At 51.9% G+C, this 27,591-nt stretch overlaps 1 protein-coding gene across 3 annotated transcripts; it reads left to right on the forward strand.

The window, feature by feature from the left end:
* The first annotated feature begins 2,430 nt into the window (after positions 1–2,430).
* Trim67 (tripartite motif containing 67) lies at positions 2,431–27,473 on the forward strand. 3 transcript variants are annotated; one of them, XM_038312850.1, is made up of 12 exons: positions 2,431–2,558; positions 2,664–3,179; positions 3,237–3,435; positions 14,678–14,773; positions 16,568–16,690; positions 17,946–18,056; positions 19,367–19,526; positions 21,135–21,280; positions 22,480–22,618; positions 23,425–23,728; positions 26,264–26,426; positions 27,408–27,473. In XM_038312850.1, exons 1-12 carry the CDS (start codon positions 2,431–2,433, stop codon positions 27,471–27,473), a joined length of 2,151 nt encoding a protein of 716 aa, XP_038168778.1. The 3 variants fall into 3 exon arrangements, with proteins under 3 accessions (XP_038168778.1, XP_038168776.1, XP_038168777.1); XM_038312848.1 differs by having other exon boundaries at positions 2,431–3,435; XM_038312849.1 differs by having other exon boundaries at positions 2,431–3,435; positions 19,367–19,520.
* Positions 27,474–27,591: the final 118 nt, after the last annotated feature.

Raw genomic sequence — 27,591 nt, forward strand, 5'->3', positions numbered from 1 at the left:
TTCTGAAGGGTTTTTCAATGTGCTGGGGGCAGGACTAGGTGACTGAGGCTTCACCAATGGAGAGCAGATAAGGACAGGGTTGTCCCCACCATCCACCTGGGAACAGCATTGCTTCCTGAGGAGCAAGAGGCAAGGTTGATGTGATGTGTATGATTTAGCAGGGGCCTACCCTTCAACATGGAGCCAGGCTCCTGTAAGTTATTCAGTTTAACTGAAGTGAGATGCTTAGAAAGTAGGCCATAACATCTGTATTTACGGTAACAAATTTGGCGCACACACATAAGTGTGTATTTTCCAGACTAGGCAAAAGTGGAAGCAAGCTGCAGAATGCTGGGGAAGTCTGTGAGGTCTGGGCTTTATTGGGATGCTTTGCTATAGCCTTTCCAGAGACCTCCCTCCTGCCAGAGGTTTATCCCTGAGGCACTGAGCCAGGCCGAGGCAGCTGCCTCTTTCTTCTGTGACTTCATTCTTTCCTGCTGCAGACACTCCAAACACTGGCAGTGGCTCAGCGCCCTGCATCGCTTCAGCGGGAGTTTGCACCACGGTTGATGTTTTTGTTTTTATCCGGCAGTCTTACTATGTCACCCAGACTAGCTTAGAAATGACTACATAGCTCAAGCTAGCCTTGAACTCACAGCAATCCTTCTGCCTCAGTCTCCCAAGTGCTAGAATGACAAGCCCGAGCCACCACGCTGGCTGACACATCCTTTTTAAACCGACAGATTGCCTTGTCTGTTCCAAGCCCGCGTGAATTCCACAGGAAGAGAGGACCGCGTGGCGCGCCTTTAGCGCCACACGCTCTTCCCGCCCCAGCGAGATCTTCCCTTCCCCGCCCGCCCTGAGCTCCACGCCCAGCGCGCCCTTCCCTTCTCCTAGCTGGCACTATCCAGGGTGGCGGGGGAGAGGACAAGCCGGGCGGTTGGCGGGAGGAGTTCGACCGCCAGGCGCGCGGGCCGGCGGCGGCGTAGCAGGAAGCTCCCATTCATAAAGCGAACACATGCTCGCCGCCTCCTGCCTCTCCCCAGCTGAGAGCAGCCTGCGGAGCTTGGGTTTGGCAACCTTCACGGAGTCTCCGCCAGGTCCTCTCCGCTCCTGGCCTCGTCGTCCACGACCAGCCTCGGTAGAACCGAAGAGACAAAAAAAAAAAAAAAAAAGGCCTGTGCCACGATACGTAAATCAAACCTCGCCCTTTGGCGCGAGGCTGTCCGACATTTTGTGCTTTGAAAGCTTTTGCGGGGAAATAGATTTAGGAAGCGACTGTCGCACTGCTCTGCGGGGCCTTTTTTTCCAAGCGATCGGCCTTTTAGCGGCCGCTGTTTACGCTTGCTTGGTGGCCTGGAGTGGGCAGGGCGGGAGCGGGCCAGGGGCGCTTTGGCATGCGGGGCGGGGCGCCCTGCTAATTCACCATGCAGTCTCCATCCGAATCGCGAGCTGCTCTCCACAATGATCCTCCCAGCGCAGCCCTCCGACCGGCCGCTGACTGCCAGCAGCGAGTGGCGAGCCCTCATTCGCTGAGCTGACGCCTGGCTCCCCGCCCCCCAGCCCCGTTACTCTCGCTCTGGAAATTACAACTCCTGGGCGCTCGGCGCGGCGGGCGCGGGAGGCGGCGGGGCCGGGAGGGGATCCCCGAGCCAGCGGGCGCTCGCTCCCCGCCCGCCGCGGCAGCGTGGCAGGGTGGTGCGGCCAAGGTCAGGGGCGCTGCAGGAATCGGAGCTGGCGAGACGAGTCGGGGACGCGGGTCGATACCCGCCTGCGAGGTGGCAGCTCTGCGAGCAGCGGCCGGGGAGCGGGACGGCGACGACCTCCGGGCCGGGGGATGCCGAGGTGGCCGTGGCAGCGCGGCAGCCAGGCTGGCGGAGCGCACCGGGAATCGACGCCGACTCCTTCCCCACCCGCTCGCGGGCGCTGTCCGCCGTCTGGTGGTGCTGAACCAGTCCTGGCCCAGACGCTGGAGCGGCTGCCAAGAGCTGGATAGGGGCGGGGCGCTCGGAGAAGACGACTTCGGGCCACGACGATGCGGTGCCCAGCTCAGTCGCCTAGCTGGCTGACAGCAACGGGCCACTGGTCCTGCATGGAGGGGAGGCACAAGGTATCCGGACGGCGCTGCTGCTGCTGCTGCTGCTGTTGATTCATCACCGGGACAACCTCGGAGGCCACCGCGAGGGCTGTCCGCCACCTTCAGACGGCCGCCTTTGGTGCGGGAGCCTCGCCCTCGGGAGGTGAGGTCCCCTCCCTTCTCTGGCGGCCGAGCTTCTTAGGGCGGTGGCCTGAGGACAGAAAGGGGCGTGCCCCCTCTCCCGCGGGTGAAGACAGCATGCCCGTGTAATGCCTCTGCCTCCCGTCTCGGCAGCGCTGACCTCGCCTGCCCCTCTGCTCTTGACTTCGGAGCCCGACCATTCTTCGTTGGTCCCCGGAGCCGCCGGCGCGGCGATGGAGGAGGAGCTGAAGTGCCCGGTGTGCGGCTCCCTATTCCGGGAGCCCATCATCCTGCCCTGCTCTCACAATGTCTGCCTGCCGTGCGCTCGCACCATCGCGGTTCAGACCCCAGACGGCGAGCAGCACCTGCCCCCGCCGCTCTTGCTTTCGCGGGGTGCAGCCGCCGCCGCGCCCCCTCCGGATCAGGACGCTGCAGCCGGCGCGACCTGCGGAGGCGCCGGAGCTAGCACAGCTGGAGGCCTGGGCGGCGGGGCGGCCGGTGGTGGAGACCACGCGGACAAGCTGAGCTTGTACAGCGAGACTGACAGCGGCTATGGTTCCTACACCCCCAGCCTCAAGTCTCCCAACGGAGTCCGCGTGTTGCCTATGGTGCCTGCACCCCCAGGCTCTTCTGCCGCCGCGGCCCGGGGCGCTGCCTGCTCCTCACTCTGCTCGTCCTCCAGCTCCATCACCTGCCCGCAATGCCACCGCAGCGCGTCACTGGATCACCGCGGCCTGCGAGGGTTCCAGCGCAATCGACTGCTGGAGGGCATAGTGCAGCGGTACCAGCAGGGCCGTGGGGTTGTTGCTGGAGCGTCTGCAGCCCCGGCGGTGGCCATCTGCCAGCTGTGCGACCGCACCCCACCGGAGCCGGCAGCCACTCTCTGCGAGCAATGCGACGTGCTCTATTGCGCCACCTGCCAGCTCAAGTGCCACCCGTCCCGGGGCCCCTTCGCTAAGCATCGGCTAGTTCAGCCGCCGCCGCCGCCAGCACCCCCAGAGGCTACCCCTGTTTCAGCAGGCACATCCACCGCCCCCAGCGCAGGAGGATGCAGGAGCCCAGGGGGTGCCGGGGCCAGCGCACCTCGAAAGTTCCCCACATGCCCCGAGCACGAAATGGAGAACTACAGCATGTACTGCGTGAGTTGTCGGAGCCCGGTGTGCTTCCTGTGCCTGGAGGAAGGCAGGCATGGCAAACACGAGGTGAAGCCGCTGGGGGCAACGTGGAAGCAACACAAGGTGAGCACTGGCTGCGTGGAGGGGTGGGGGCTGTCAGCCAGGGTGGAAGTCAAGAGTATCCACCCTCCTCTTGGGAAGTTGCAGGAGGTTGGGCCTGAGGGTCAAACAGGATTCACTGCACCCATCCGCTCACGCATTTGCCATTCTGTCCATCCATCTACCCATGCGTTTGTCTGTTCATCCATCCATACCATGCATTCATTCATGCCTCCATTCACGTATGCATGCATTCACAGATGCATGCATGCATCTGTCTATCCATTAGCGTGTTCACAGATCCATTCATCCATGTGTTCATGAATGCGTGCATGTATACATCCATCCACCCACCCATCCAAGGATTCCAGCATCACTATCTGGCCAATACTTAGTGGATCAGGTACCCCTGCACTGGGTGTTGGATGAGTGAGTTATAAAAATGACTTGTTAAGCTTCCTCTCTGAGACTTTCCTATTCTTCGCAAAGGGTTGCCAAAGCACAGAAAACAGGGCTTGTACTCTTCAAGTATAAGGCACACTGTCAGGACTACTTCCTTCTAAGGGAGGAAAAGATTTTCAGGTGCAAGTGGTACCATCTGGCTGTAGGAACCCATCTGAAGTCTTCCTTGGATCTGCCGCCAAGGCAGGGAGGCAGCACCCCACTCAAACACCCTTGAGCACCCGGGGCTCACCTTGTCCTGCTTCCACACACCTTCCATCAGCTTCACCTCACCAAGCAGACACACTTTTTCCCTTTCAGCTTCCAGGGAAGAAACGTCTCTCCCTTCAATAGTTTCCAGCTTGTTCTATGCCCAAAATTTCTTTCAGCCCGTAGAGACGAGGCAATGCCTCTTGGGCTATGCATGAGATTTTGGGTGTGTCTTTCTAAGACGGAGAGTGGGTTTCCCCAGAGTCCTCTTGTCTGAGGTTCTGATACTGAAGCTGTGGAGGAATGGCAGACCAAGTTCTTAGTAAGAGACCGAACACATCTGCTTACAGCCTTCCCTCTGGGGGTGTCACTGTTAGCCACTTATGCCTGGCAGCAAGCTGTCTTCTCTGTCACAGAGTGAGAGAAAAAGTCAGGACAGTCTGCCTGGGCTGGGCCATCCACCAGTCACAAAGCAGGCTCAGGTTCGTTCCTTACTAGACATTCTATCCAGATCTCAGTGCCTCCTTAGACTGACAAATTGCATGGATCATGACAAAGGCTGCATTTCATGCACCCAACCTTCAGATGTAAGAGGTGCCCAGACTATCCAATAAGAAATATTGTGTGTATTTGGGTTGAGCAGAGCCCTAGGAAAATAAGGCAGCTTGCCAAGACACCTTATCTCAAGAACAGCAAACAGCCCAGAGCAGTCAGAGGTGCGGCTTATCTATGTGGAACACAGTTACTTTTATGCTCTCATCTGCTACAATAAACACATGTTGTTATGATAATTTAATATTTAGAAGAGTTTGGGTTTTTGTTTGTTGTTTTTGTTTGTTTGTTTTTTTCAAGACAGGGTTTGTCTGTGTAAAAGCCCCTGACTGTCCTGGAACTCGCTCTGTAGACCAGGTTGACCCTAAACTCACAGAGATGCCCAGTCCTACCTGTTTCTGCCTCCCAAGTGTTGGAATTAAAGGTGTGCACCTCCCTGTAACCCCTTCCTTCCCTGCTTCATTCCCCTGCTGAGAAATTTTGTTTTGTTTTTAAAGTCTTATTTTACGTACAGTGTAGTTCAGGCTGGCACTAAACTCATGAAAATCCTGTTTTCTGTCTCCTGAGTGCTGGGATTACAGATGCAAACCACAGCACACACCTAGAGTTTATTTATTATTTGTATTATACATAAATGAAAAATATAGACATATAGAAATACAGAAAAAGTAAGCAGAGAACACTTCGAAAATTTACCTTGGAGAAGGAAATGCGTTTAATATATGTGGGGTCAGATCCTTAGTCTTAAAGCAGGGATTCCCAGCAGGGCCAATGTGCATTTCCACCCCGGCTCCTCCTGACCCCGAAAGGTATGGAGATTGGGCTCCCACCACATCTAGTGATCCTGCAGTGCGAATGAGAAGTGGCTCAGTGATCCAGCTTCCACAGCCTTGGTTCCACAGCGCAGCCTCGCGAGCTACTAGCTACTTAACTTTGAACCCACGGGGAATAACATCCAGTTTAGATTCTCGTGGGATGGGGTAAGTAAGTGCATAGCCTCCAGTGTGGTTCTCAAGGCATTTTGTCATTTTAGGGTACTTATACTTAATCTATGAACAGGGCAGCAGCACCCTGTTCTTTTAGCCCCATTGACTTGGAAAAACCTTCAACTGGTGACTGTGGATATATTTTTCTGAATTTGTTTCAGTTTTCTTTCATTGGTATGCTTTTTTAAACTTACATTCGTTTTTTTTTTTTTTTTTTTTTTTTCTCCCAAGACAGTTTTTCTCTGTGTAGCCCTGGCTGTCCTGGAACTCACTCTGTAGACCAGACTGGCCTTGAACTCACAGAGATCTGCCTGCTTCTGCTTCCCAAGTGCTAGGATTAAAGGCGTGGGCCACCATTGCTCAGCTTCTTGTTGGGCAATTTTCAAACAAACTTATTTTTATGCCTCGCTATTCAAGTTTGCGCAACACCTTCACCTCAAGCCTCCTCATCTGAAAGTGAAGAAGCCGCAGTCTGTAAACTTGGACATAGCCGACAAGAAAATGAGAGGAAAGATATGCAGCTCACTTGGTAGAGCGCTTGCCGCTACCAACTAAAACCTAGGTTCAAGCCTCTCTCTCCACACACACGCACACGCACACGCACATACGCACACATGCACGCATGCACGTACATGCGTGTATACCCATCACAGCAAAAACAAAATAAAATAATCCAGTGGGTAATGAGATGGGCAGCTTTGGATAAGAGATAGGTACTAAAGTGTGAACGACAGTAACGTGCGTGTACCCTTAACTGCTGAGCCATCTCTCCAGTCCTGAGACGTTCCTTTCCAAAAAGGCCATTCTGCTCTCTGGGAACAATGAGGAGGCAGGAAGTGTAAGGAGAGGCATTCTCAGTAGACAGAGCTGTAAGTGTGGGAATTACATCAGGAGAAAGGCCACAGAGGTGGAGGGGGAGCTTTTGCTTTTGCCTTTGCCCCTGCCGGGAATCCTCTAAGCATCTTGGACATGTGATTTGATATCCTTTGTTATTTTGCAGAACTGTTGTTTACTGTATCCTCAGCTCACTAGTCTCCTTTCTGGCAGCTCCTTCCCCACACCTTCTCTCACCCTTCTCAGATTCCAGTGTGCATCTATTAGATTGTTTGGTACTGCCTTGCGTTTCTGCTTCTCAGATGCGTTGTTCTGTTTCTCCTCATCTTTTGTGTTATGGTTTGAATAACATCCATTGCTGAGTCTCTGAGATCACCAGCTCTTGCCCAGGCTGTGTCAAGTCTTCTGACTAGCCTCACCACCTTGAAGCCTTCTCGGTAGTTCTGCCCACTTTCTCGCAGCAAGAAGCCCCTCAGGGTATGCTCTCAGGACAGTCTCTGTTCCTTACTCCGGAAGAGAGGCTCTTTCTTCTCTTCTCCCTCAGCTACGGAGTGTCGTCACGCTGCTCCTGAAGAATAAGGCTCTCCTGAATTGTATAGATGCCTACGATCTACCTTCAATTACCCTTGAAGTAAACAGATGAACCAACAAGCCAAAAACCAAAACCAAAACAAAACATAAGCTTGCAGGAAACCAGAGGAAGTGAGTGCTCTGAAAATCAGCGTCAAGAGTCCCCTACTTCCTAGGTGTCCCAGAGACCAAAAACCAATACGCTGCTGGAGACGTTGACAACAGGAAGCCAGGATCCTTATGGTTGCTGGAAGAAGCTACTCTTCCCAGCAGTGGGTACCACAGACCCCAGAATGACCACTGTGCACGTTGAGATGGCATGTCACCATCCGAAGTCACACCTGCCATGGCATCACTGTAGCCCATCAGCCTGTTTGGCCTCCCCTATTGGTTCTGTCACTCTATCCATCACTTCTGAGGACTGGTCATCAGTCCCCACTCGCCCAGCCGGTTCCACACCTGTAGCTTACTAAGACTCACTACGGGTGAGCACCTGGTGTTTAAATGCTGACACAAATCAGAGGGATATTAAGAAACACGACATTGTGTCTAACAAAACTGAGAAAACTTGAGTTATTAGCTACCCTTTTGGCACTGGGAAGTTATGGAAACATCTGTAGACAGTGGAGGGGTCTGGTGGAACAAAGAAACCAAGAAGCCACATGGAAGGGACATCTAGCTTGAGAGGCAAAGAAAGGTCTATCCTTAGCCCCATTTAAACCTCACTGGAGAACCGGCAGAGCCAGGTTGGAGTTCTTATCCATTTTCATCATTTTTGCTGTGGGATAATGCTCTTGTACACTATAAAGATTTGTTCCTTGTATTGGTTTAATAAAATGTTGATTGGCCAGTAGCCAGGCAGGAAGTATAGGTGGGGCAGCCAGACTAGGAGAGTTCTGGGAAGAGAAAAGGCAGAGATGCAATCATCATCCAGAAGCAGAGGAAGCAAGATGAGAATACCTCACCGAGAAAAGCAGCAGGACCAGACAGGACAGAGACTTCTCCAAACTTTACTCTGTTTTGTTAATAAAGCCTGATGGGAGACCCCTCTGAACACCTCAGTTTACTTTCCAAGCTACTGGGACAGAATTGGGGAGAGAAAAGAAGCAAGAAAATGGGATCCATGAGGAAATGGCAGACAGGGATTTAAGAGGTTGATGGAGAGGATGATTTTTGGATGATTCTTACCTCTGGTCGTTTAAGTGGACAAGAGATGCCTGTCACATTACGAACAAGAAACCCAGAACATCCGCAATACCAAGCAGGGTGGCCCACACCTTTAATCCAAGCAATGGAGAGGCAGAGGCAGGCAGATCCCTGAGTTCGGGGACAGCCTAGTCTGCAGAGCAACTTCCAGGACAGCTAGGGCTACACAGAAAAACCAAGTCTTGAAACACCTAGAAGAGGAGGAGGAGGAGGAGGAGGAGGAGGAGGAGGAGGAGGAGGAGAAGGAGCAAGAGGAGGAGGAAGAGGCGGAGGAGGAAAGAAGGAAGGAAGGAAGAAAGGAAAGAGAATGGCAGAAGTGTACATACTACTGAGCTTGCATGGAGACAGTTCTCAGTGTAGAACAGAAGAGAGGTGTAGGGGGCACGGGAGAGGCAAGTCAGGGGTCAGGGGTCAGTGGAGTCGAGGGATGTGGATGGCAAAGGGTGTAATATAAACTGTGAGAGAGATGCGATTCATTTATTTATTTGGGTGATTCGACCACAGAGATGAACTGAGACAAATTATCCTTAGTCATTATTGCCACAGAAGTGATTCTATTATGTTTTCAAGACCTGATTTTAGAGAGGGTACTTTGGTTCTGAGATACCAATACTTGAGCCTAACCTGACCATAGCGAGGTCATCTTGATTTTAGGGTGCTGAAACCATAACGTGTCTGGTCCTAAGGAAGTTGCTTTGGTTTGGGGGTGACAAGCACCTTGCCTGGCTCTGCTTGGCATGTGGTCTACAGCTGAGGTTGAGATTCCGGTGCAGGGTCTGTGCCCATACTTCCCCAACCAGGCCTGTTCTTGTTGCTGGTGGGGTGTGACCTGAGCTATTGCCTGCTCAGGAAGTGTGGCTTGTGCCCACTTTTACTTCTTTCCCACGAGTTGGGTAGTCTCAAGTCCTCCAGTGGGCACTTATTCTAATACTAGAACCTGCTCTAAAAATAGAATTCCGTCTTGTTAGACTTCTGTTATTCACACCTGCCACGACGCCATGCAGCTGACAGAGCCTGACATGATCTCTTCATTTCTGAGCCATCTCTAGACACCACGCACATAAATAACAGCGTAATTCAAGGACCCTGTGAGCAAGGATCATGCCTTAATTGCGTCTTTGTACTCTAGTAGCCGGCAGAGCAGCTGGCACTCAGGAGGTCAAAAGAACCTTTATCGAGTAGTGAATAAGCTGTAACCCTGAGATGTATGCTAATGTCAATACCATAGATTGTTATTTCAGAGCTGATACTATTAACTGCTCACCGACTCGTGTGTGCGCAGAGACTCACAAAGGAAGGGTCATTCTTAGGGGACTGTGTGTGAAAATACAAGAACAATCAGTGTCTTCCCGGGTACACATTTCAGTACACTCTGAGCTCACCGCTGCCTCATCCTTCCTGCCTGCCTGTCTGTCTGCCCCCTCTTTCCCTCCCTCCCCTTCCCCCTCTCCCTCCTTCACTCCCTCTCCTTCTTCCTCTCCCGCCCCCTCTGTCTCCCCCTCCCTTCCTCCATCTCTCCCTTCCTCCGTCCCTCCCTCTTGCCTGCCTGCAGCAGATTTCTCTTTTTGTGTGTGTCAGAAGCAATCAGCTGACCTCACAAGATGACAGGAGCCAGCTGGGAAATGCTGGCATGCTTCGTCTTGACCCAGAGAACACATAACACTGGGCGTAGGTTTGCTGGACCAACTTATTGGAATGTCACATGGGCAGAGGAGGTATGGGCAGGCAGAGGAAGCTAGTTACAGGGAAGGTGGTTGTAGAATTGGGTTGTTTGCCATTTGTATTAAGACAATGCATTCTTCTTGGATGAACTTTTTCTTGTCTATGTACATGCTTATGATGGTATTGTGCACTTGTGCATTTGAGTACACTTCTGTTGGGGTGACGGTAGAGGCCAGAGGTCCACGTCGGGTATCTTCCTCAATGGTTCTCCAACGGCTAGGCGGGCTGGCGGATGAGCTTCGGGCGTCTGCTTTTCACCACCCACGCAGCACTGGGGTTATAGATACTTGGCTTTTACATAGGGGCTAGGACCCAAACTCGGGTCCCCAGGTCTGCACAGCGAGAACTTTACTCTCTGCGCCATTTCCCCAGCCCAGAGACAATGCACTTCCGTGACCAAACACAATGGATGCCATCTGTCACGTGTCACAAGGAAAAGCCCTGTCTTTGTCATGCTTATTACCATAAGTGCAAAGGCTGAGTGGCAGAGACCGCTTCCCTGTCCACAGCTTCGCCTCTGTGCCCTCACGCAGTGAGGCCTAGACAGGACATCTCTCATAACTGTACCCTCTGTGAGAATTAGAAGCCTGGCTGGCTCACCCTAATTGTCCTGTTCCCCTGGCCGGCTCCGGGAAAGGGCTGCTCCCACCTCAGGCTCTGCCACTGAACGATGGAATGGAAACAGGACTGAACCCCAAAGAGCTGGTTCATTTGGAACTGTCCTCAAGTAGGTTCCCTGTTCTCCATCTGCCTCAGGAAAGGCTGGGTGAGGACTGATTAGAGAGAGTTGGCAGGACGCCATGACGCTTGCTGAGCACTTGGGTTTCTGTGCTTCTGACTCATCCTGAAAGTAGTGGACCTTGGCCCGCCTCGTCCTCTTCTCCAGAAGGTCATGTCTGTTTGAGTTACGTGGACAAAGTACAGGCATGGTGCAATTCCATCTTATGAATATTCACGAAGGGCTAGAAGGAAAGACTGTACCTAATGGGTTAATTGGTTGGAGTTATCAGATAAGTCAGTGCAAATCAAGTAGCTTACAATAATAGATCCCAGCACTCAGGGAGACAGAGACAGGCAGATCTCTGTGAGTTCAAGAGCAGCCTGGTCTGCAGAGGGAGTTCCAGGACAGCCAGAGATACACAGAGAAACCCTGTCTTGGGGAAAAACAAACAAACAGATCCATCCTCTACATTGCAGAGACGGGAGGCCCAGAACAAGGTGTAAGTAGGTAGGCTCTGCCCGAGGATCCGGAAGTTTTCTGGTCCAGTGGTTCTGTGGATGGAGTCGTGTGACTCCAATCCTTCCATAGTTCTCCTGTGGATGGAGCAGTGTGACTCCAGTCCTTCCAGAGTTCTCCCGTGGATGGAGCAGTGTGACTCCAGTCCTTCCAGAGTTCTCCCGTGCGAATATGTCAGACTTTTGGTCACCATGGTGAATAACTGAAAGAACAACAAGGAGCAAAGATGGTGACCAGGGAGTTGGCTCCGTGGGCAAAGCGCTTGGACCTGAGCTAGCATTCTCCGCTCCCAAATCAACGGAGTGTGGCCACATGCATCTGGATTCTGGGTATTTTCCTAGATAGCTGGGTTTTACTTGAATTCTGTTTCTTCTGTTTCAATGAAATGTGGCAAAGGCCTTTGGAGATGATGGGGTTTTGTATTTTGGTTTGGTTTTTGTTGTTGTTGTTCTTCGATACAGGGTTTCTTTGTGTACTCATGGCTGTCCTAGAACTAGCTCTGTAGACCAGCCTGGTCTCGAACTCACAAAGATCCTCCTGCCTCTGCCTCCCTAGTCCTGGGGTTAAAACAGTGGTTCTCAACTTGTGAGTCAAGACCTTTTCGGGGGTCAAACGACCCTTTCACAGGGGTCACATATCAGATATCCTGCATATCAGATATTTATATTACAATTCATAACGGCAGCAAAATTACAGTTCTGAAGTAGCAGTGAAAATAATTTTATGGTTAGGAGTCCCCACAACATGAAGAACTGTATTAAAGGAACACAGCATTGGAGGGCTGAGAACCACTGGTTTAAGATATCAGCACATGTCAAGGCATATCTGCCTGGTAAGGTTTTCAGCAGCCTGATGGTAAGTGAGTGCCCCTGTGTGTCAAAGTGTCCAAAGTAGAACTCAGCCATCTTCATACTCCTGTGGGGTACAAAGCCACACCAGATCTCAGCTCCTCACTGCGGCTTCTCTGTACAATGTGGAAACTTCCCTGACCTGATGTCCAAGCGCAAATAAACCATTCGTTCCATAAATATTTATTAGATGAGACAGGCAAGGTCTCCATCTCTCAAGACCAAACAGTTTAGTCAGAGGAAATGTCAACACAGGAGGACAGTCTAGTGAAGGCAAGGGCTGCTGAGAACAGGGCCTCCCTCAACCAGGCTAGAACAAGACCAGACACAATAGGAAGGAAAGAAGCCATTTCAGGTGACTGCAGACCCTTGCGACATATGGCATATCAGAAAGAGGGATGCAAATCTGGCTGCCTCTATTTGTTTGTTAATTTCTTTGGTTGATTGAGACTCAATCTCATTCTATAGCCCAGGCTTCCTGGAACTCATTATATAACTTAGACTAGAATTGAACTCACAGCTATCCTCCTGTCTCAGCTTTCTGAGTGCTGGGTTTACACTTGAAAACCACTGTACTCAGCTCTTTCTTGGTCTTGCCTCCCATGGTTGCCCCCCAAAACACCTGCACTCAGATCAGAACTGGTCTCCCTCAAAGCCTGACCTGCCACTACCCTGCTCACTAATCTCATCCAGTGGCCCAGTGGGTGACTCGTCTTAGGGACTGCTGGACATGATATAGCTGCTCATGAGGACCATAGGAAGGACATAAGGGCCAGTTTCCAGGCTTGATGTAGCGGGTTCCAGGTACAAAACTGAAAGGCCATTTGTCTCCTTTGATTGATGGTCAATTTCGGGTGTTTGCCTGAAGATTATTCTGCTTGGATCTCTGGTCAATTTTCGTTTTGTTTGTTTGTTTTTTTTTTTTTTATGGGTTTGTTATTACTTAGACAGAGTGTCACCAGATGGACCAGGCTGGCCTTGAACTTGTGATCCTCTAGCCTCATCCTACTGAGTATTAGAAATACACACATGGGTCCCCATGTTACTGGAGGCCACCTCTGCAGAGGCTGATGGGTCTCAGATGACAACAGAAGCTTCTGAAGGGAATGTTAGGCTCAGAATCCTGGGCTTCCCTCAGGCATCTCTGGGGTGGAACAGCAGACTGTATTTCTAAGAAAGTTCCTGGATGCTGGTCCCCTGTTCAGGGCCCCACCAGAGAGACCAGGGACGGTCTAGCACCACATTTCCTGGCTCATTCCTGCAGTGGATAGTGACTTAGCACATGTTCACTTCTGCATGGGAGCTCAGCTGTGAGTCCTTAATACCCCATCCGAGATGATTGCTGTCCCTGGAGGGAAGAGTCCTAGGTAGCCCATCCTTGGCGGATGCTGTCCTTGGAGGGGAGTAGGGATGGTGAGCCTTCTAGGTTGGGCAGTTACAAAAGAAGATTATGAAGAACAGAGGAAGGGAGGGATGGGGTTGATTCATCGGGTTCAATAAACGGTGACATCCAAGTTGACACAGGAAGGAAACGGGTGTGAGGAGGGGAGGTCCTGGCTTTTCTGGTTCAGTTCTGTTCTTGCTCAACATCTTTACTCTAAAACTATGGCTCGGGTTAGCTCATAGATCTGGGCCTGGCTTGGGGGCTCGCCCTGTCCTTAGTGACAGAAAAGGTGACTGTGGAGATATATGCAGATAGGTGGAGGGTGGAGCCTGACTGGGGCCAGCAATATTTACAGTACTACTGATGGGAGACAGATCTGTCTGTGGCAGGAAGAGAAAGGACAGGAGAGGCAAAGGCCTGTGCCCCTTTGTGTTCTTGTCCAGAGCACTGCAGCCATTGGGGCAGGCTGTTAGTTTCAACCAATTAGCTCACAAGTCTTGAAAGCAGCTTGGGATCAGCGGGTAGAATATGGACTAGTCAACACTCAGGTGCTGGGTAGTTTTAGGTGTCAACCTGACACACCTAGAATCCCCTGGGAAGAGAGTCTCTCCATGAGGGATCACTGACATTGGGTTGGCTTGTAGGCATCTCTCCCTGTGTGGTCGTGCTGTCTTAACTAAGCTAATGTACGTGGGAAGACTTAGTCGGCTGTGGGCAGCACCATTTCCTAGGCAAGGAGTCCTGAACCGTATAAAAGGAAGAAGCCAGCTGAGAGCAAGCGAGCACAGAACCATGTATTAATGCTCTGTGCTCTTAACAGTGGGTGTGGTGCTCCATGTTCCTGCCTTGACTTCCCCACAATAATGGACTGTAACCCGGGATTGTGAGCCAATCACACACTTCCTCTCCTACATTACTTTTTCCAGGTTATTTTCTCACAGCCATAGAAATGAAACTAGAACAACTCACCAAGACCTGCTGGGAAATAGATCCATCTTGGTCTGGGGATGTAGCTCAGTGACGGAGTGGCTACTTAGCATGTATAGGTAGCGAGAACCCCAGCTTCCCTCTCAGCTCACACGTAAATAACACTAACAACAAACGGAAAACAGGCACGCACTCTCTGGCTTGTGGATTAGCCGTTGCCTCTTTTCTAAGTGAGGACGACTTACCAAGGGGACCGGTTTAGCTCACTTACAAACACAGGCTAGCACAATGGGTCCAGGTGCACGCCTCCCGCGCTAACGAGCTTCTCCATCCTTGATGTCTTTTCCAGGCCCAGCTGTCTCAGGCCTTAAATGGGGTTTCAGATAAGGCCAAAGAGGCAAAGGAGTTTCTGGTTCAGCTCAAGAACATACTGCAGCAGATCCAGGTGAGCAGACGCTGGTGCTGGACAGACCAGGTGGGCTGTTTGTCACACACAGAGGAAGAGGAGGGTTGGTCTAGAGACAGTGGTTTTCAGCAGTGATGTTTTTAGAGGGCCGACCTGACTGGTTGTCCCGTCCTGGGTACTGAAGGAGCCACTCTCCATCCATTTACACGCAGGTAACACTTTTGTACTGACATGAGCTTGTGTAATCCGTGCACCAGAACATAAACCCTCATTTCCTAAACAAACGTGTTATCTGAGTATCTATGCTATGTCCCATATTGAGCCTGAGAGACGTACAGAGAGCAGTGAGTCTCACTTCAGTGAGCTGTGTGCAAGGGAGGGAGAGTTCACCATGTACACACTCAGAGGCTCCATGTGCACAGAGGAAGGCCTGGAGCATTTTCATGCCTTGCCCAAGAAAAGGATTAAGGGCTCTGAACCGCTCTTCTTCTTTATCCTCCCCTTTCTCCCCTACCTTTCTTCCTCCCTTAAAAATTGTTATTATTGTTGTTGTTGTTATATGCAGGGTCTCATTACAAAGCCCAAGCTGGCCTTAGTCTCAAAATTGCTAAGATGTTAAACATGCGGTGCCCACCCTGCCTGATTCCCATGGGAGCCTTAAATCGCAGGGCTCTGATGTTTCATGAAACACAGGAAGTATTCGTTTTCTCTGACTGCTACCATAAGAGATCAGAGATGAAGCAGAGACAGCAGCAGAAATGGATTCAGCTCAGGGGCTGCAAGTGCAAGGTGACCTCTCTGCCTGGCTTGCAGATGGCAGTCCTCCTGTGTCCTCATGTGGCCGTCCCACTGTGTGTCTGTGTCCTGATTTCTTCTTATAAGGACATTTGGATTGGACTAGGGCCACCCTGGTGGCCTCATTTTACCTTCTGGCCTCAAACACAGCCACACTGTGTGGTCCTGGGACTTAGGATTTGGAATGTGATCCAGGGGGACAATTTAGCCCCTAGTTAGAAGTCAGAATCTACTGAGATCCTAGAGAGCCGGGAACTGAGGCAGACAGACTCACACTCTTTCGTTCACTTTACTTTTTCTGGTTATAAAAAGCAAAGTGTGTGGTATAGAGATTTTAGAGAGCAAGGAAGATAGAATGGAGAAAAAGCTGACCAACATCCCTCAACCGAGGTGACCAAGCTTGTCACTACACACATCTATACATCCATATACATACAATCACACACACACATATACATACATATGGATAGATACACAGACACATATCTGTACATCCATATACATACAATCATACACACATATATAAGTACATATAGAACACAGGCATACATCTGTACATCCATACAGATACAATCATACACACATATACACATACATATAGATAGACACACAGACACGCGTATGCACACACACTCACTGTATGAGATTATTCCGTGAACAACTTGTGTCCTACCTTCTTCCCTCCTTTCCCTCCTTTTCCTTTTTGAAGACAAGGTCTGGGGCTAGCCTTCAGGTCGAGCTCCTCCTGCCTCCACCTCTCAGGTGCTGGGATGTCAGGCAAGCCCCACCTTGCCCAGGATGCTTCCCTTTTAACCATCTCTTATGATTACTTCTCCCTGTCACTAAAAATGTCCTAGGAACAGAGCACAGGCTGTTTTACCTCTAAGCTGTGTCATGGTTCATGGGACCCTCCCTTGGTGCACACTCATGATTCATGCTGCCCCCAACTGAGAAACATTAGGGAGTGCTCTGAGAGGAGCCGTTTCCTCTGCACTATTGGTACCAGCATCTCCTCATCATGGCTCTCTGCTTCCCCAGGAAAATGGATTGGACTATGAAGCTTGCCTGGTGGCCCAGTGTGATGCTCTGGTGGACGCACTGACCCGGCAGAAAGCCAAGCTGCTCACCAAGGTGACCAAAGAGAGGGAGCACAAGCTGAAGGTAAGAACTGAGGGACCTAGTCCTCTATCCCTGTTACGTCACCTGCACCCAGCATAGGGTGGCCCTGCCTAAGCACAGGTTGGTCTTAGGTGACTGAGTGAGTGGATGTGGCTGGGAGGCTCAGAGCTGGCTGGTCCAGTTATGCTCGGGAGCCAGGGAGTCCTCTCAAACAGTCTCCAAAGCCAGCCGGCCTGCAGCACCCTGTTGTCTTCAAATCAGTCTCCCCTCTCTCACCTGCTCTGGACGTCTGTGGCTGTTGAGTGGGTGGGGTCTTCTCTCATCTTGCCTAGCAGGTGCGGACAGCAACAGAAGCAGTTGGACTCTGCTCAGGTCTCCTGCTCTGTCTCCTTCTTCAGACTCTTATATCTCACGTACCCATAATCATCAAAGATGTGTGTGACCAAGTTCTGCTAAGGGACTTTGAGTCATGTCCCTTTCTAGCACTAAGTTCCTGGCTCAGGTAGAGGCTGAGAATGACCCGAAGTGGTTCTAAGGGGGTCTGTGCCAGAGGCATGAATTAGCAAACACCTGTTTTTCTTTTAGAGAGGGTCTCATGCAGCCCAGGCTGGCCTCAAGTTTGCTACGTGTCTGAGAAAGACCTTGAACTCTTGATCCTCCTGCCTCCACCTCCCATGTGCTAGGATTCTAGGCATGTACCACCCTCCCTGGGCTAACCCAGGGCTTCAGACATTCTAGACAAAGCGCTCTACCAACTGAACTACATCCCCATCCCCCAAAACACTATTTTAGCTTATCCGTTGGTTTTTTGAGATAGTGGCTCACTATGTACTCCTTGCTGGCCACAAACTATCAAACTCAGTATATAACCCAGACTTCCTGAGTACCACACACCCCTCAGAAAGCACTACTTTAGAGATGGTTGTGTGTTGGAAGGGAAGTCATGTGTTCTTGGAAGTTATCTCTGATCAATCAGGAAGCTGGCCACATCACAAAGGGAGATGTACATCATTTTCTTTGTGTTCCTGGCTGCCTAGAGCCCAGAAAACTTTGCTGTTCTAAAAGTGGGCCCATTGATTCCTCCCTGAAGACTACAAAACAGAGTTGAGTGCTGGCTGTAAGGTGGGCAGAACCACAGCACCCTTCCCAGCCACCCAGGCACCCTCTCACACACTGTCGCTGTAACTATGTTTCTTGCTCATACACTGTTGCTGTAACTATGTTTCTTGCTCATACACTGTTGCTTTAACTATGCCCCCTCACAAGCGACTTCTTCAGAGCTCTCTCTCTGTTGCAGATGGTTTGGGACCAGATCAATCACTGCACACTGAAGCTGCGCCAGTCCACAGGCCTGATGGAGTACTGCCTGGAGGTGATCAAAGAAGATGACCCTTCTGGGTTCCTGCAGGTGGGTAGCCCCTGGAGGACTACTGAAGGCAACTTCCTTTTGTTCCACCAATGCTCCCTGCTCTTACTGAACCAGGTCTTGCTCTAGGCTCTGTCCTTCCCTGGCTGGGACTTGAATAGCTTCCCATTTGCTCTGTGAGGCCAGGTGACCTGGGCTGTCATCATGGCTGTGAACCTCACTAGCAAGAACCCTGGTTCTGCACCAGCCAGTAAACAAGAAATTGAAAAGACATCATCTCTAGGGACTACATGCCATGCTCCAGTTGCCTTCCAGTAATGGGAAAACCGTCTATGCCACATGAGCTGGACAAACTGCACAGAGGGAGGTGAGGGGCAGGATCCACCTTCCCCCAGAGATGGTGCAGTCCTGTTAGGGCCATTGCCCCACAGGCAGGCTAACTTGAGGACATTCACTCTCAGGAACATCGTCATATATCAGCTTAGCCGTGGAAGAAGTCATGAATCCCATTGCTTACTCTCAAAGAAGGATGCAGGAAGGGTTAAAGAGATGGCTCAGCAACTAAGAGCATTTGCAGCCCTTGCAGAAGACCTGGGTTTGGTTCCTAGCACACGCGTGGTGGTTCCCAATGATCTGTAACCCTGGTTTCAGGGGATCTCATGCCCTTTTCTAACCTCCTGGGGGACCAGGCCTACACATAGTGCAGGCAAACATCTGTACACATAAGATAAAAATAAATCTAAAAAGAAAAGAGGAGGAGAAGGGTGCACATCATGACTCTTTGGGAACATGAACCCAGGTCTCAGACGCAGAATTTTGCAGCAAAGGAAGGCAGAACACAGGTGCTACACAGGATTTGCAGCAGAAGCCATGGGACAGCTGACAGAAGACACAGCAGGAAGACATGGGCATGGCTTCAAAACCTGGGGGCAATGGAAGCACGTTCTTCACACCCAGGGACAAGCTGCTAGTATATCTCGCCTTGCCAAGTGAGAGGCATGGCCAAACAGATGTATGAGGGGTGTGTTTACCTACCTGAAAAAAAGCACCACGACTTCGTAAAAATGTTGGGCCACCTTTTTTATTTTAATTTCATTGGTGATTCTTCACATTAACATGATCAGAAAAATAATATACATATATACATTAGTATGATTATGTGGTTGAGCTGTGGCTGAAACAACACAGTTTGTCTAGGCTGGTTGTGCTCACTGAAGCTTGGCGATGACTCAGGTCCAGGCTCAGTCCACCTCTTCTCCTGGATGAACCATAGACAAAGCTGAGCCCTTTCCCACAAAGGCTGGCTGCTCTTCCTCTGCAGACCCAAACCTCCTTTCTGTGCTTCCTCTAAGATCTCAGATGCCCTGATCAAGCGTGTACAGGTGTCTCAGGAGCAGTGGGTCAAAGGTGCGCTGGAGCCCAAAGTATCTGCGGAATTTGACCTGACTTTGGACAGCGAGCCGCTGCTGCAAGCCATCCACCAGCTGGATTTCGTCCAGATGAAATGTAGGGGTGAGCCGTGGTCGGACCCACTTAGTGACGCTGCCTCCCCGAGAGGCACACAGGCTAAGGCTGGCTTGATGGTAGCAGGAACCCGTCATCCATGGTAGCAGAGGGAAGGATGAGGATCCCAGGTCCCAGCCTGGAAGGGAGAGCTGCAGCTGCCTGAACGCCCTTTCTTAGACCAAGGATCAAGGGCAGGAAGCAGAATGAACAGGGGCGCCGCCCAGGGCTCACGTTGCAGATGTGAGCAAGGCTGCAGATTCCTACCCAGACTGCACTTCCAGGCTAAAGAAGTGTCCATCCAGGAGCCTGTTGATGCTAGCAGCAGGTGCTAGGGAGAAAGGGCAGAGGAGTTGTGTAGATGTCAGGGTGTATTCCCAGATGATGTGGAGAAGGAAGATGAGAGAGAGAGAGAGAGAGAGAGAGAGAGAGAGAGAGAGAGAGAGAGAGAGGAGAAAAGGAGGTGGGAGGAAAGAACAAAGGGGAGGGGGAGGAGCCAGGTATGAGGTGCCTGTAATTCTAACAGGAGAAGGAAGAAAAAAAGAAAGGAGGAGAATAAATAGGAGGGAGAAAAGAAGAGGAAGAAGAGAAGTGAGAAGAGGAGATAATGAAGGAAAAAGGAGGAGAGGAAGTAAGAAAGTAGGAAAGCAGGAGGAAAGAGGCCAAATGCCTGTTGTTGACACAGGCTCCCTCTCCTGGGCCATCAGCCAACCCTGGACAGACAACAAGGTCACTCGGAGTCAAAACGAAGCCTGCAGGTTTATAGAACAAGTTTTGCCATTTTCCCTTCCAAACCAGGCCAGAGTGGCCTGTGTCACCTTCCAAATCCTCTTGAGCCTGAATAGAGCTGGGATAGAGCTGGGATATATTCAGGTTTTCAGGTTTTCCTGCTTGCCTTTAGTGAGCTCAGAGCATGACAGATTCAGTCCCTTGCTCCATGGGTTGGCTACCCAGCCATCTGAAATTGTGTCTGGTTCCACGGTCTATATCCGTGACCTTGCAAAGCTTCCAAAACTTCCATCAGGGTTCCAACCGTGTCAGTAATCCTTTTGTCACGTCCAAGGTGATCAGCTTATAAAAGGGGAAAGATTTGTTTGGGTGCATGGCTTTGGAAGTTTTAGTCTGAGGTTGGCCTGTGGCTTTGGACCCGTGGTGAGCATGCCATGGCAGAGCCCTGCCCCCTGTCCTGTGGCCAGAAAGGAGAGAGAGAAAAGAGCTAGGGGCCCCACCATCTCCTTCATAGGCACACCACTAATGTGCCCGCTCATCCCCACCTCGCAAAGGCTTCACCACCTCCCTAGTGCCGTCCTGGGGCCTTTGAGAGACGTTAAGATCCAAGCCATAGCACCTTCATTCCTAGATCAAGTGTAAGTGGGCTCTCGCTTGGTTTCTGCCCTGCCCTCTGCCATCCGAACCCATGCAGGTGACTCTACACCATGTATAGTATGGGCTGTGCTGAGGTCATTTGGGTGTGCCTCCCGCCCCGGGAGCTCTTGGTGGGAAGATAGAAGAGGGCTTTCTTTCTCAGGGCACAGGTCCTGAGGGTTTGGGTGGGCGGGGGTGAACTGGGGCCTGCAGGAGGGTGCTGTGTGCTGACCAGAGTGACCCCTGTCACAGTGCCACCTGTACCCCTGCTGCAGCTGGAGAAGTGCTGCACCCGCAATAACAGCGTCACCCTGGCCTGGAGGACACCGCCCTTTACCCACAGCCCAGCTGATGGCTACATCCTGGAGCTGGACGATGGCGATGGGGGGCAGTTCCGGGTGAGCTAGATGCTGCTGCTCAGGGGGTGGTTTCCAGTGAGGCCTGCCGAGGCCTGCTGGTCTGGAGGGCAGTTGCAGGTGACTCCTGCTGTTGTTTGAAAACTCTAATGCGCAGGCCCAGACAGGACTGTCCTGGGATGCTCTTAACCCTGTTGTTACCTGAAGATAAGCCTCTTGACTACAAAGACAAAGAGACTCTGTCAGCCTCCATTCTTAGGAGCAGCACTTCCTGTGGTAGTAGCTGTGGCCAAAGACGAAGACTCTGTCAGCCTCCGTTCTTAGGAGCAGCACTTCCTAATGGTAGTAGCTGTGGCCACAGCCTCAGAGAGGTGCCTGACAAAGAAGTCTGGGTGGTATTTTGAGGAACGACACCTCAGAGAGGGCACTGCCTACATGTATACACTCTCCACAGGCTAGCCCACATTTTACATACCTCCCACATGATTCTCTGCTGGGCTTTTCCACTCTGCCTTTAGCCTGGCTCTCTGGCTTTGATGCTAGGGTGGTGAGGTGGGCTGTCCTGGAAGCATGTTTCTGCAGTGGAAGGTGTCCTCTTGGGCCCGTCAGAACCTGGCAAGCTGCTGGCTCATGAAGACACACGAACATGGATGCTAGCTAGGTGTGGTGACTCATCCCTGGAACCCCAGCACTCAGAGGCTGGGGCAGAAGGAGTGAGAGTTTGAGGCTAGTCTGGGCTATGGAGTAACATCTTGCTTCAAACAAACCAACACAAACTGGCACTTAGCAGGACAAAGGAGACTCATAAATAAACGGGGAATAAGGCAAAAACCCTAGGAAGTGAGAATCAAGGTCTGGCGTGAGGAAGCTCGCTGTCTAGGAGAAACAGAAACCAGCAGAGAGTCAAGGAGCAGAAGATGGTGATCTCAGGGGCAGGAGGGTTTTCAGGTGTTCCCCCTTGGTTTCTGGCTGATAGTGGAGGCAGGGAGCTCTCAGGCAACATCCTAGCTTCATATCCACACCCCCATCCTCCCAGGACCCCATTCCTCTTGCGGCATCCCAGACAGAGGGACAGGTAATTTAAGAAGATGACAAAGCCTGGCCCCAGCAGGCTGACTAGCCTGGGTTGGAGCATCTCCATCTGGTACTTCTGTAGGTTTGAGGGCACTTCTAGTGTGGATGTGCCCTCAGGGGAACTCGTAGAAGCCCTGAGGCCTAATGAATGTCCTTGGCTCTTTCAGGAAGTATATGTCGGCAAGGAGACCCTGTGCACCATTGACGGGCTCCACTTCAACAGCACCTACAATGCCAGAGTCAAAGCCTTCAACTCCTCTGGCGTCGGGCCCTACAGCAAGACCGTGGTCCTGCAGACCTCTGATGGTGAGCAGTCCTCAGCTGGGAGGTCAGATGTCAGAGCAAGGCCACACTTCCCACAGGCTGGGGTGGAGGGGATGAGCAGAAGACCGTGCCACCTTCTAATGGGGCTTAAGATTTGTGACCTCATGTTGCCTCTTTGTCTTTCAATCTCCTCCCTACAAGGTGGGCCATGGGTAGTCATTTCCTCTGTCACTTCTAACAGAGCCTGCATCACTGGGGAGAGGCTAGGACTCAGGGCTCCAGGAAATGTTGTGGGGCAAGGTGGCCTGAATGTCTGAGCTCCTTAGCAAGGCTGGATCAATGGAATGGAAACTTGGAGGAACACAGAGGAATGAAGGGGAGAGGGAAGGAAGGAGGAAGGGAGGGAAGGAGGGAGGGAGGGAGGGAAGGAGGGAGACTTTGCGGTAGATTTCAGGTCACAGTCCAACACTGAGGGACCTCAGGGCAGGAATTGAAGGCAGGAACTTGGAGGTAGGAACTGAAGCAGAGGCCATGGAGGAGAGCTGGTTACTGGCCTGTTCCTTGTGGCTTGCTCTGTGAGTGTGTGCATCCCACAAAGACCACTGGTCATAGTAAATCAACTCTATAGCAGCAAATGAATCTATTAGTCATCTTGGCGATACAGCAAAATTTGTATGTGCATGCGCCTGCGTGTGTATGTGTGTGTGTGTGTGTGTGTGTGTATGTGTGTGTGTGGGGGGGTGTGTGTGTCTGCATGTGCGTGTGTAGGGGAGTGGAGGTGAGGGTAGGGGAGGGAGGGAGAGGAACAGACTCTTTGACCTTGTTCATTTTGACTTCTTCCTTTCCAGTGGCCTGGTTCACTTTTGACCCCAACTCTGGTCACCGGGACATCATCTTATCTAATGACAACCAGACAGCCACCTGCAGTAGCTATGATGACCGGGTGGTGCTAGGCACAGCTGCGTTCTCCAAAGGCGTGCACTACTGGGAGCTGCACGTGGACCGCTATGACAACCACCCAGACCCTGCCTTCGGGGTGGCCAGGGCCAGCGTTGTCAAGGACATGATGCTGGGCAAGGACGACAAGGCCTGGGCCATGTACGTGGACAACAACCGCAGCTGGTTCATGCATTGTAACTCACACACCAACAGGTGCGCACCGCCCCGCCCTCTGGGAACTCAGGGGTTAGCAATGAGTGACTTGCAGACCAGGGTCCCTTTGATTGTCCCCAAGTGTCGGGAGACGGGCTGCTTTTGAGGTACTTTGTACTCTAGTTCCAGGGGGCTTGGACGATGACTTGGAGAAGCAAACCATTTGCCTTTGGCATAACTGAAAGTACTTGACGTCAGGAGCGCTGTGGCCTAGAGGTTCTCCACCTCACCACTGGCCTCACAGTGACTTTCTGCTGGGAGCTTAATTTGTGGTTATCTTACTGGTCCTACTCCAATTTTCTTTACAATCTCCAAGCTAAGCCTGAGTCACCGCACAGAGCTAATGGGGGAGCTGTTTCCCACAGATGGAACAGAAGTCACTGCTACAGCCGGTGGTTTGCCTGGAATGACCCTACCAGTGCCCTGGAGAAAAGGTCAAAAGCTTCCCTCTCAAGGAGCTGGGGTCCGGGCAGGGCTGGTCTGTTCCTGAGGTGCTTGTGTTCTTGGCCCCCTTCTTGCTCTTACAGAAAGCTCAATGTGCTCTCTTCAGCGAGTAACCCAGCTCCTCCCCCAGGAAAGTCAGGTCTCATTTGGCCAGGAGCTTGCCTGAGGACTCTCAGGTCCCTCCCTGACCACTATCTTTTCATCGGTAATGTCCTCCTCTCCAGAGGCCTATGGGAAGGGAAGTGGCTATCCCTGGACTCTCTAGCTGAGCTATGGAACTGACCAGGCACTGCAGGTTAACCAAGCAAAGCAGTCTGGCCAGGTACTGCAGATAAAGTGATGTAGGCTAACCAAGTGATACAGGCTGACCAGGTGATGCAAGTTGACCAGGTGATGTAGGCTGCAGAAGGCTAACCAGGTGACACAGGTCAACCAGGTGGTCCAGGATGACCAGGCAATGCAGGCCAACCTGGCAATGCAGGCTGACTAGGTGCTGTGGACTTACTGGGTGCTACAGGCTGACCTTTCTCCAGCTCTCACAGGGGGACCAAGACCACCCTGGCCTACCAGTTCCGTGTCTGTGTGCTGGAGCCAATACAGCAACCAACTCCATCACACTCTGTGATGGGGCAGTAAAAACCTTAAGCATGCATCGGGTGCTGACTCTGTTTGATACTGTAGGATGCAAGGGGGCTACTTGAGCGCCTTGCATGACTCTGCAAGGGGGCTACCTGAGTGCTCTTCCTTCTCACAAACGCCCAATCTCTGTTGCAGACAATGAGATATATTTAGGCAGGCTGGACTTTGCTCAGACCTGTGGAGACTAACAGGTGCTATTAGGATTTTAGAGAGGACATCAGTGGAGTCTCCTGTGGTAGGAAGCCCTCAATCTCCAGGGCATAGGCTGTCATAGTCCCCAAATGCCCTGGAGCCCTTGCCAGCCAGCCCCTTGGCTTCCCATAGAGGACCAGAAGGAACATGAGGGTCCAAAGACAGCAGAGGGAGGAACTACACCTGTTTACACATCTCCCGTGTCACAGGTGTGAAGCAAATGTGGGTGACGTTTCTCCCAGAGGAAGCACGACTTCCAGATGTGACCTGGGAGTAGTTGTATAGAAAGCCGGCAGGGCAGACGTCACTACTGCCACCTGGTGTTTAGTATTAGAAATGCATCGACTGTCCAGTTCGAGATTCCCTCTGTGGGACCCTTCCTTCTCCACTGAGCCCTAAGACACCCCCAGGACACCTGCCCTGGTGAGGAGCATCCTCCTCCCAGTCAGTCCACCAGGTCCTGCTAAAGACCTTGTGTCAGGAAAAGACTTCTTCTAAAGACTTCCAGGTCATTACTTAAAGTTCTTTCCCACCTGAAGATAGATTTTTACCATCCCAGCAATGCCTTAGTCCCAACTTTTGTCAAGTGCTCCAAAACCAGCATGGTCACCTGTCGAGTGGTGACTCAGATAGGGGACCTGATTCCCAACTCAGCACGCATCTCCCACCGCATGCTGCCGGTCCCCTGGGAAGGTTCTGTGCAGGTGAACTGAAGGGAAATGTCCTTTCAAACTGTCTCTGGGACGTGGTACCTGCATCTCCATCCAGCTGGGTATCAGCAAGGACCGAACACAGAAAGATGACCTCGTTACTTCCCTTCTGTGCTCACACTTGGTGCCCTGTGGTTTTTTAGGAGGGATCCAGCTGCCCAACTCTCATTCCCTGGTGTGTCTCAGACACTATGGATAAGAAGGGGCTAAGCAGCTTTAGTCCCTCAGAACTGTCTTCTCTTGTGTCTGACACACACACGCACACACAGCCATGCGCACACACATGCACACATACGCACACACATGGGCACACACATGCGAATACACACATATGAGTGTGCGTACACGCATACACACACGAGCGCACGCATATTCACATACACGCATGCACACACATGTGGATGCACACACACATGCACACGCGCACACACACACACACACTTGGAGACTGATTTTGGATGAGAGTGCTCCCAGCATCGTCTGGGGTTTTCTCAGTTACTGCGACGTCATGAGCTGTGCAGTGACAGGTTTTCTTGGCTTGTCTTCCCAGGACTGAAGGCGGAGTGTGCAAGGGGGCGACTGTGGGCGTGCTGCTGGACCTGAACAAGCACACACTGACCTTCTTCATCAATGGGCAGCAGCAGGGCCCCACAGCCTTCAGCCACGTGGATGGGGTCTTCATGCCTGCCCTCAGCCTCAACCGAAATGTGCAGGTATCCTCAGAAACACAGCTGCCTGCCCCGTCCCTGCGACGTGTCTGCTTCCTGAACAATGAGCATTGTAATGAGACTGGCCAGCTCGTTTACCAGATAGGCAGCCTGCATGCCGGCCTCTCTGAGTATCCGTGGAGGAGGTCCTAAGTACTGCATTCAGTTTCTACATGATAACTTGGAGCAAATGGGTTCTGGGGGGTTCCAGGGGCTCAGTGTCCCAAGGGAATGAGATGGCACAGGAGCTCCTGACATAGGCCAAACGAGAGGTCAGAGGACAGGGGCATCCATCCCTTCATTTCTCATAGATTCCTTCTATCACCGGAGTCATGCAGGGACCTGCCCTGTGTCTACTGCCCAACAACTGATTGGTTACTTGAAAAGGGGTGGTGCAGGACTTTAATCCCAGCACTCGGGAGGCAGAGGCAGGCAGATCTCTGTGAGTTCGAGGCCAGCCTGGTCTACAGGGCTAGTTCCAGGACAGTTAGGGCTGTTACACAGAGAAACCTGGTCTCGAAAGAACAAACAAACAAAAACTAAAAGGAAAAAAGAAGAAAAGGGATTTGAGGAGCACAGAGTAGCTGTCGGGTGACCAGAGGAGACACAGGTGCTGTTAGATACTTGGCTGTGAGAACCAGAGCCCCTCTGCTGCAGGGCTTGATGGCGTTAGCCACACAGGGCACCCAGCCGGTCATCACTGCAGCTCCTATGACGAAGGAAGATACACGGGGGGACACAGACTTAGCAATGTGAACTGGACAGAAGAGCAACAAAGCCCAAAGCACACATTCTCCAGTGGACACGCAGTGCCGCCACAGTGCTGGGGGCCCCGCCTGCCCTTTGCTCTGCTCCCTCTCCTCAGCCTCCTGCCTCTTCCTCCTCTCCCTCTTTCTTCCGTGTCAGGGTTGGGACCTAGGGTCTTGTGCACACCATGCAAGCGCTCTGCCACTGAGCCAACCCCTGCTATCTTATCTTCTTTTCCAGGTCACCCTGCACACGGGACTGGAGGTGCCAACAAACCTTGGACGGCCCAAGCTGTCAGGCAACTAGCCTGGTGGCTCCTGCTGCCTGGCTGGCTGTCACGGAGGCCCTCACGGAGGACAAGGGCACAACAGGAAGTCCTGGGTCCCAGTAGCCAGCGAACTCTGAAGATGCTTTTTTGGGGGGG

Source organism: Arvicola amphibius, chromosome 15 (assembly GCF_903992535.2).
Source record: "Arvicola amphibius chromosome 15, mArvAmp1.2, whole genome shotgun sequence".
NCBI classification, from domain to species: Eukaryota; Metazoa; Chordata; class Mammalia; order Rodentia; family Cricetidae; genus Arvicola; species Arvicola amphibius.

Excerpts from the sequence above, each read along its gene's own strand:
- Trim67 (XM_038312848.1), top strand. The coding sequence starts at position 2,431 with ATGGAGGAGGAGCTGAAGTGCCCGGTGTGCGGCTCCCTATTCCGGGAG. Across the intron at positions 14,774-16,567 it reads ACATACTGCAGCAGATCCAG|GAAAATGGATTGGACTATGA; the intron begins GTGAGCAGACGC and ends CTGCTTCCCCAG. Across the intron at positions 22,619-23,424 it reads GGTCCTGCAGACCTCTGATG|TGGCCTGGTTCACTTTTGAC; the intron begins GTGAGCAGTCCT and ends CTTCCTTTCCAG.